Raw genomic sequence first — 10000 nt, forward strand, 5'->3', positions numbered from 1 at the left:
AGAGGACCACAGCCCCTAACATACAGTACCATCAGATATAGTAGTAATGTGTAGTATTATATATTATGTCCTGGTTGTAGATCAACGGTCAGATCCTGTATGGACGTAGTCACCAGAACGCGACAGCCATCCTGAACGGTGCTCCTTCTAAAGTCCAGATTCTCCTCACCAGGTACAGTATAGAACCACGCGCCACACAGTAAATGGGATTACACGACACGCTGTTGAGATGCCCCCTTATTGGACGTTTCGTGTAGAAGAGTTTGTATCAAATAAAATCAAACCATATCAAAGACATTTGACTGGTGTTGAAGTCATGTGATTTTACTGTGCTTGAAATATAGTAACTATTATGGATTTATTCGTTGTCAATACGGTGACCAACTAATCAACTGTGAACACCAATTACTTCATTATATTTCCAAGATGGCGACTGTGATGTCTAACAGAGATGTTATTGTTTTGATCAGGAATAAAGCGGCTCTGGCGCAGATGACTCAAGGACCCATGGGTGGGGACTCCTCCTCTTCCTCCCTCCATCCCTCCATCTCTCTCTCCTCTTTTCTCCATCCCTCCATCCACGTCTCTTCCTCCCATCCCCCCATTCCTCCCCACTCCTCCGTCGGCACTGCCAGGAACGCCTCCTCCTCCAGCGGGCGATCTGATTGGCCAACGGGCTCCGCTCTGACCCCTGACCTCCTGAGCTGTCCCATAACACCTGGCGTTGACAGCACCATAGAGATCTGTAAAGGACACTTGGGCCTGGGACTCAGCATCGTGGGGGGGTGTGTGACACGCTACTGGTAAGAGAGACAGGGAGAGCGAGTGAGAGAGAGAGAGAGAGAGAGAGATGGGGAGAGAGAGAGAGAGAGAGAGAGAGAGAGAGAGAGAGAGAGAGAGAGAGAGAGAGAGAGAGAGATGGGGGAGAGAGAGAGAGAGAGAGAGAGAGAGAGAGAGAGAGAGAAAGCGTGATAGTGTGTGTTCGTGTGTGTAAAGGACACACATAACTCGGCCTCATCATCGGGATGATGTATTGTAGAACACCCTCTACTGGGGTAAAATACCAACTGGTCTGATGATGTACTGTAGAACACCCTCTACTGGGGTAAAATACCAACTGGTCTGATGATGTACTGTAGAACACCCTCTACTGGGGTAAAATACCAACTGGTCTGATGATGTACTGTACTGTAGAACACCCTCTACTGGGGTAAAATACCAACTGGTCTGATGATGTACTGTAGAACACCCTCTACTGGGGTTGAGGGTGACAATCCACATTTGAGTTCTCTCCGTGTATCTCTGACATACCCGGTTCATATTCATTAGGCCACACCAGAGCAAAACGTTTAGCAACAGAAGACTAAAAATAATTTACTTCCCTGTAAATATGACTCTGATTCAATAAATTACGACCAGCCATTGCAGTGGCATGTTTTCAGTGAAGTCGTTTTTCTCTCTTTTCTCCACCATAATAACCCATGAGGTTAATGATCTCTCTCTTCTCCACCATAATAACCCATGAGGTTAATGATCTCTCTCTTCTCCACCATAATACCCCATGAGGTTAATGATCTCTCTTCTCCACCATAATAACCCATGAGGTTAATGATCTCTCTTCTCCACCAGGGGGCCATAATAATCCATGAGGTTAATGATCTCTCTTCTCCACCATAATAACCCATGAGGTTAATGATCTCTCTTCTCCACCATAATAACCCATGAGGTTAATGATCTCTCTTCTCCACCAGGGGGCCATAATAATCCATGAGGTTAATGATCTCTCTTCTCCACCATAATAACACATGAGGTTAATGATCTCTCTTCTCCACCATAATAACCCATGAGGTTAATGATCTCTCTCTTCTCCACCAGGGGGCCATAATAATCCATGAGGTTAATGATCTCTCTTCTCCAGCATAATAACCCATGAGGTTAATGATCTCTCTTCTCCACCAGGGGGCGATACTAATCCATGAGGTTAATGATCTCTCTTCTCCACCAGGGGGCGATAATAATCCATGAGGTTAATGATCTCTCTTCTCCACCAGGGGGCCATAATAATCCATGAGGTTAATGATCTCTCTTCTCCACCAGGGGGCGATAATAATCCATGAGGTTAATGATGGAGGTGCAGCTCAGAGAGACGGGAGGCTGTGGGCTGGAGACCAGCTACTAGAGGTATGGTTACACACACACACACACACACCCACACACACACACACACACACACACACACACACACACACACACACACACACACACATTGAGGAGCAGCTCAGAGAGACGGGAGGCTGTGGGCTGGAGACCAGCTACTAGAGGTATGGTTACACACACACACACACGCACACATTGAGGTGCAGCTCAGAGAGACGGGAGGCTGTGGGCTGGAGACCAGCTACTAGAGGTATGGTTACACACACACACACACACACATTGAGGTGCAGCTCAGAGAGACGGGAGGCTATGGGCTGGAGACCAGCTACTAGAGGTATGGTTACACACACTCACATACACACACATTGAGGAGCAGCTCTGAGAGACATCAGACAGTGGGTACTAGAGGTATGGTTATATACACACAATCTCTCTCTCTCTGTCACTCTCTCTCTCTCTCTCTCACTAAAACTCTCACTCTCACTAACTCTCTCTCACGCTCTTTCTCCAGGTGAATGGTATAGACCTGGGCCATGCCACCCATGAGGAAGCTATAGGGGTGTTGAGGCTGACCCCTCAGCGGGTGCGTCTCACGGTGTTCAGACAACAGCAGGAGTACGGGGAGGAGGACCTGTGGGATGTCTTCCAGCTGGAGCTCAGACTACGACCTGGACAGACCCTGGGGCTCAGCACTGTAGGGAAGAGGTAACTGGTTCTCAACTATCTACTGGTTTTGAACTGTCAACTGGTTCTCAACTATCTACTGGTTTCACTTGTCAACTAGTTCTCAACTATCTACTGGTTTCACCTGTCAACTGGTTCTCAACTATCTACTGGTTTCAGCTGTCAACTGGTTCTCAACTATCTACTGGTTTTGAACTGTCAACTGGTTCTCAACTATCTACTGGTTCTCAACTATCTACTGGTTTTCAGTTGTCAACTGGTTCTCAACTATCTACTGTTTTTTTACTGTCAACTGGTTCTCAACTATCTACTGGTTTTTACCTGTCAACTGGTTCTCAACTATCTACTGGTTTTGAACTGTCAACTGGTTCTCAACTACCTACTGGTTTTGAACTGTCATCTGGTTCTCAACTATCTACTGGTTTCAGCTGTCAACTGGTTCTCAACTATCTACTGGTTTTGAACTGTCAACTGGTTCTCAACTATCTACTGGTTTTGAACTGTCATCTGGTTCTCAACTATCTACTGGTTTTGAACTGTCATCTGGTTCTCAACTATCTACTGGTTTTGAACTGTCATCTGGTTCTCAACTATCTACTGGTTTCACCTGTCAACTGGTTCTCAACTATCTACTGGTTTCACCTGTCAACTGGTTCTCAACTATCTACTGGTTTTGAACTGTCATCTGGTTCTCAACTATCTACTGGTTTTGAACTGTCATCTGGTTCTCAACTATCTACTGGTTTTGAACTGTCAACTGGTTCTCAACGGTCATGAACGTTATTGTGATGACATGTTGATGTTTCCACTAGCAACGACACCGGTGTGTTTGTGTCTGAGATCATTGGAGGGGGTGTGGCTGATGGAGACGGACGGCTGTTTCTAGGAGACCAGATCCTGTCAGTCAACAGAGAGGATGTCAGAACAGCTACTCAGGAACACGTTACCTCACTGTTACAGGTGTCACACACACACACACACACACACACACACACACACACACACACACACACACACACACACACACACACACACACACACACACACACACACACAGAGAGAGAGAGAGAGGATGTCAGAGCAACCACACAGAACCATGTTTCCGTGCTGACACACACACCTCAGTTGTTAGAGAGGAAGTCAGCGAAACCACACAGGGACTCGTGACGGCGCTGCTACAGAACTGACACACACACACACACACACACACACACAGAGGATGTGAGAGCAGCCACACAGGAACTCTGCTACTGATCTGACACACACACACACACACACACACACACACACACACACACACACACACACACACACACACACACACACACACACACACACACACACACACAGAGGATGTGAGAGCAGCCACACAGGAACTCTGCTACTGATCTGACACACACACACACACACACACACACACACACACAGGTTTAACTTCTCTCTATCTCTCTGCTGTGTCTCTCAGAGCTGCAGTAGTGGAACAGTGATCCTAGAGATCGCTCGCTTCAGAGCAGTCGGCGTTCACTACTCCTGTGGAAGTCAGGTATAAACAGAGGGCTTCACGGCCTCTTCTCCTCACCCACATCGTGTCTATCGTCACCCTGTGGCTTCTCCCCACTAACATCATGTCTATCGTCACCCTGTGGCTTCACGGCCTCTTCTCCCCACCCACATCATGTCTATCGTCACCCTGTGGCTTCACGGCCTCTTCTCCCCACTAACATCATGTCTATCGTCACACTGTGGCTTCACGGCCTCCCCACTAACATCATGTCTATCGTCACACTGTGGCTTCACGGCGTCCCCACCCACATCATGTCTATCGTCACCCTGTGGCTTCACGGCCTCTTCTCCCCACCCACATCATGTCTATCGTCACCCTGTGGCTTCACGGCCTCTTCTCCCCACCCACATCATGTCTATCGTCACCCTGTGGCTTCACGGCCTCCCCACTAACATCATGTCTATCGTCACCCTGTGGCTTCACAGCCTCCCCACTAACATCATGTCTATCGTCACACTTTGGCTTCACGGCCTCCCCACTAACATCATGTCTATCATCACACTGTGGCTTCACGGCCTCCCCACTAACATCATGTCTATCGTCACCCTGTGGCTTCACGGCCTCCCCACTAACATCATGTCTATCGTCACCCTGTGGCTTCACGGCCTCCCCACTAACATCATGTCTATCGTCACCCTGTGGCTTCACGGCCTCCCCACTAACATCATGTCTATCATCACACTGTGGCTTCACGGCCTCCCCACTAACATCATGTCTATCGTCACACTGTGGCTTCGCTTTTGTCTTTCTCTTGTCAAAACTCGCCTGCTCTAAAAGTTTGTAATGTTGTGTCGTCCAGAGTGGTGACTCCGTCGGTAGTGACAGCTCCACCCTGACTCCGTCCACTGTGTATGAGGTCCAGAGCCACCACCAGGGGGAGACAGAGAGACGCCAGAGAGGACAGGACCACTGTGAGTGAGATTGAGCCGACTCATCACATATGTCACAGTGTTTAAACAACATACCAACTCCATTGTAAACAGTAACTTAAAGTAAACTGCAGTAAAAAGGTTTAGCCACTAGAGGGAGACAGAGAGGCGCAAGAGAGGACAGGACCACTGTGAGTGAGATTGAGCCGACTCATCACAACATACCAACTTCTGGAATAGTCAGATCCATTGTAAACAGTAACTTAAAGTAAACTGCAGTAAAAAGGTTTAGCCACCAGAGGGAGACAGAGAGGCGTCAGAGAGGAGACGACTGTGAGAGATTCAGTCTGTGATTATTTTTTAATTTTTTTTTAACCTTTATTTAACTAGGCAAGTCAGTTAAGAACAAATTCTTATTTTCAATGACGGCCTAGGAACAGTGGGTTAACTGCCTGTTCAGGGGCAGAACGACAGCTCAGGGGTCAGCTCAGGGGTTTTGAACTTGCAACCTTCCGGTTACTAGTCCAACGCTCTAACCACTAGGCTACCCTGCCGCCCCATTATGGGATGTCTGGTTTGTAACTCGACCTCATAGTAGACACATCAGTTCCAACTCTGTAAACTCATTGAATGGGCAGGAACTAGTGTACACCCAAAACATCCTTTTCAGTAATAAATGCTATTTTCCCCCACAGCAGTTGAAGACCACCGTGAGATAAGGACAGTGGTCATGCATAAGGTGGGATACACACTACGTTGGGTTTGTGGCATTTCCTATCAGAGCAAATACTGAGCAAAGCTGGAACATCTATGGTTGGTAGTCTCTGTTGTTATATGGAATATATATGGTTTGTAGAGTCTCTGTTGTTATATGGAATATCTATGGTTGTTATATGGAATATCTATGGTTGGTAGTCTCTGTTGTTATATGGAATATATATGGTTGGTAGAGTCTCTGTTGTTATATGGAATATATATGGTTGTTAGAGTCTCTGTTGTTATATGGAATATATATGGTTGTTATATGGAATATATATGGTTGGTAGAGTCTCTGTTGTTATATGGAATATATATGGTTGTTAGAGTCTCTGTTGTTATATGGAATATATATGGTTGTTATATGGAATATATATGGTTGTTAGAGTCTCTGTTGTTATATGGAATATATATGGTTGGTAGAGTCTCTGTTGTTATATGGAATATATATGGTTGGTAGAGTCTCTGTTGTTATATGGAATATATATGGTTGGTAGTCTCTGTTGTTATATGGAATATATATGGTTGGTAGAGTCTCTGTTGTTATATGGAATATCTATGGTTGGTAGAGTCTCTGTTGTTATATGGAATATATATGGCTGGTAGAGTCTCTGTTGTTATATGGAATATATATGGTTGTTATATGGAATATATATGGTTGTTAGAGTCTCTGTTGTTATATGGAATATATATGGTTGTTATATGGAATATATATGAGGTTATATGTAATAAATATGAGGTTATATGTAGTATATATGGTTGTTATATGTTGTTATATATAATATATATTTGGTAGAGTCTCTGTAATATGGAATATATATGGTTGTTATATGGAATATATATGGTTGTTATATGGAATATATATGGTTGTTATATGGAATATATATGGTTGTTATATGGAATATATATGGTTGTTATATGGAATATATATGGTTGTTATATGGAATATATATGGTTGTTATATGGAATATATATGGTTGGTAGTCTCTGTTGTTATATGGAATATATATGGTTGTTATATGGAATATATATGGTTGGTAGAGTCTCTGTTGTTATATGGAATATATATGGTTGTTATATGAAATATATATGGTTGTTATATGGAATATCTATGGTTGGTAGAGTCTCTGTTGTTATATGGAATATATATGGTTGTTATATGGAATATATATGGTTGTTATATGGAATATATATGGTTGTTATATGGAATATATATGGTTGTTATATGGAATATATATGGTTGTTATATGGAATATATATGGTTGTTATATGGAATATATATGGTTGTTATATGGAATATATATGGTTGTTATATGGAATATATATGGTTGTTATGGAATATCTCTGTTGTTATATGGAATATATATGTCTGTTATATGGAATATATATGGTTGTTAGAGTCTCTGTTGTTATATGGAATATATATGGTTGTTAGAGTCTCTGTTGTTATATGGAATATATATGGTTGTTATATGGAATATATATGGTTGTTAGAGTCTCTGTTGTTATATGGAATATATATGGTTGTTATATGGAATATATATGGTTGGTAGAGTCTCTGTTGTTATATGGAATATATATGGTTGTTATATGGAATATATATGGTTGGTAGAGTCTCTGTTGTTATATGGAATATATATGGTTGTTATATGGAATATATATGGTTGTTAGAGTCTCTGTTGTTATATGGAATATATATGGTTGTTAGAGTCTCTGTTGTTATATGGAATATATATGGTTGGTAGAGTCTCTGTTGTTATATGGAATATATATGGTTGGTAGAGTCTCTGTTGTTATATGTCATATATATGTCTGTAGAGTATGTTGTTATATGTGTGTTTCAGGGGGGTTGGGTACAGCAGAAGACACCGTTTCAATAGGGATTAATAACGTCTCGTTGTTCTTCAGGTGCTGACGACAGGGTCGGTGGATGAGGACTGTGGAGGAGGACAGGGTCAGAGGGATGTAGGGCTCCCCTCCACAGGACCAGCTACCCTACACAACAACATGAGGTAGGACTCTGCTGCTATCGCATGTTATAAAGAGGGAGAAGGTAGAGGAGGCTGAGGACAGGGAGAGGGAGAGGGGGAGGAGGCTGAGGACAGGGAGAGGGAGAGGGGGAGGAGGCTGAGGACAGGGAGAGGGAGAGGGGGAGGAGGCTGAGGACAGGGAGAGGGAGAGTCGGTAGAGGAAGCTGAGGACAGGAAGAGGGAGAGTCGGTAGCGGAGCCTGAGGACAGGGAGAGGGAGAGTAGGTAGAGGAGGCTGAGGACAGGGAGAGGGAGAGTCGGTAGAGGAAGCTGAGGACAGGAAGAGGGAGACTTGGTAGAGGAGGCTGAGGACAGGGAGAGGGAGAGTAGGTAGAGGAGACTGAGGACAGGGAGAGGAAGAGGGGGAGGAAGCTGAGGACAGGGAGAAGGAGATGTAGGTATAGGAGGCTGAGGACAGGGAGAGATAGAGGAGGCTGAGGCCAGGGACAGGGAGAAGAGGATGTAGGTAGAGGAGGCTGAGGACAGGGAGAGGAAGAGGGGGAGGAGGCTGAGGACAGGGAGAGGGAGATGTAGGTATAGGAGGCTGAGGACAGGGAGAGATAGAGGAGGCTGAGGCCAGGGACAGGGAGAGGAGGATGTAGGTAGAGGAGGCTGAGGACAGGGAGAGGAAGAGGGGGAGGAGGCTAAGGACAGGGAGAGGAATATGTAGGTAGAGGAGGCTGAGGACAGGGAGAGATAGAGGAGGCTGAGGCCAGGGACAGGGAGAGGAGGATGTAGGTAGAGGAGGCTGAGGACAGGGAGAGGAAGAGGGGGATGTAGGTAGAGGAGGCTGAGGACAGGGAGAGGAATATGTAGGTAGAGGAGGCTGAGGACAGGGAGAGATAGAGGAGGCTGAGGCCAGGGACAGGGAGAGGAGGATGTAGGTAGAGGAGGCTGAGGACAGGGAGAGGAAGAGCAGGTTGAGAAGGCTAAGGACAGGGAGAGGAAGAGGGGGAGGAGGCTGAGGACAGGGAGAGGAAGAGCAGGTTGAGAAGGCTAAGGACAGGGAGAGGGAGAGGGAGAGGGAGAGGGAGATGTCGGTATCCTCTCCACAGGATCAACTACCCTTCACAACAACATGAGGTGGTTATGTACTGCTGTTTATAAATGTTTAGTTCTATAACTCATTGATTCTCAACTATTTTGCCCCTCAGGGCCACCGTATAGCAATATTTTAACACTTATTTAATCAATGCTGTTATAAAAAATGGTCATTGCAAAAACTTTTCACAAATGCAAATGTTTGGTATGAGCCGTTGCCACACATCATTTCAGGTAGAGAACCGCAAATCTGACATGTTGTTGATGTTATATCTCCTACAGTCCCCAGTTTTATAGAACCATCAGTCTGGACAGAGGAGCTCTGGGTCTAGGCTTCAGTATAGTAGGAGGGTTCAGCAGTCCCCACGGAGACCTGCCCATCTACGTCAAAACTGTCTTCGGAAAGGTAACTGTCTATTTCATTTAGAAAGGTAACACAGGCCTCTATTTCATTTAGAAAGGTAACACAGGCCTCTATTTCATTTAGAAAGGTAACACAGGACTCTATTTCATTTAGAAAGGTAACACAGGCCTCTATTTCATTTAGAAAGGTAACTCTATTTCATTTAGAAAGGTAACTGTCTATTTCATTTAGAAAGGTAACTCTCTATTTCATTTAGAAAGGTAACTCTCTATTTAATTTAGAAAGGGAACACAGGCCTCTATTTCATTTATAAAGGTAACACAGGCCTCTATTTCATTTAGAAAGGTAACACAGGCCTCTATTTCATTTAGAAAGGTAACTCTCTATTTCATTTAGAAAGGTAACTCTCTATTTCATTTAGAAAGGTAACTCTCTATTTCATTTATAAAGGTAACACAGGCCTCTATTTCATTTAGAAAGGGAACTGTCTATTTCATTTAGAAAGGGAACTGTCTATTTCATTTAGAAAGGTAACT

At 44.5% G+C, this 10000-nt stretch overlaps 1 protein-coding gene across 1 annotated transcript in view; it reads left to right on the forward strand.

The window, feature by feature from the left end:
* Nucleotides 1–10000, forward strand: part of LOC116372533 (uncharacterized) — a 135289-nt gene that overhangs the window by 118157 nt on the left and 7132 nt on the right. Inside the window, 11 exon segments of the mRNA XM_031821357.1 lie at nucleotides 81–172; nucleotides 471–786; nucleotides 789–803; nucleotides 2098–2181; nucleotides 2669–2862; nucleotides 3654–3801; nucleotides 4307–4384; nucleotides 5205–5316; nucleotides 5970–6013; nucleotides 7939–8042; nucleotides 9383–9506. Of these exon segments, the coding sequence (XP_031677217.1) occupies nucleotides 81–172; nucleotides 471–786; nucleotides 789–803; nucleotides 2098–2181; nucleotides 2669–2862; nucleotides 3654–3801; nucleotides 4307–4384; nucleotides 5205–5316; nucleotides 5970–6013; nucleotides 7939–8042; nucleotides 9383–9506 (1311 nt within the window).

The sequence above is a fragment of the Oncorhynchus kisutch genome, unplaced genomic scaffold (assembly GCF_002021735.2).
Source record: "Oncorhynchus kisutch isolate 150728-3 unplaced genomic scaffold, Okis_V2 scaffold3965, whole genome shotgun sequence".
Taxonomy (NCBI): Eukaryota; Metazoa; Chordata; class Actinopteri; order Salmoniformes; family Salmonidae; genus Oncorhynchus; species Oncorhynchus kisutch.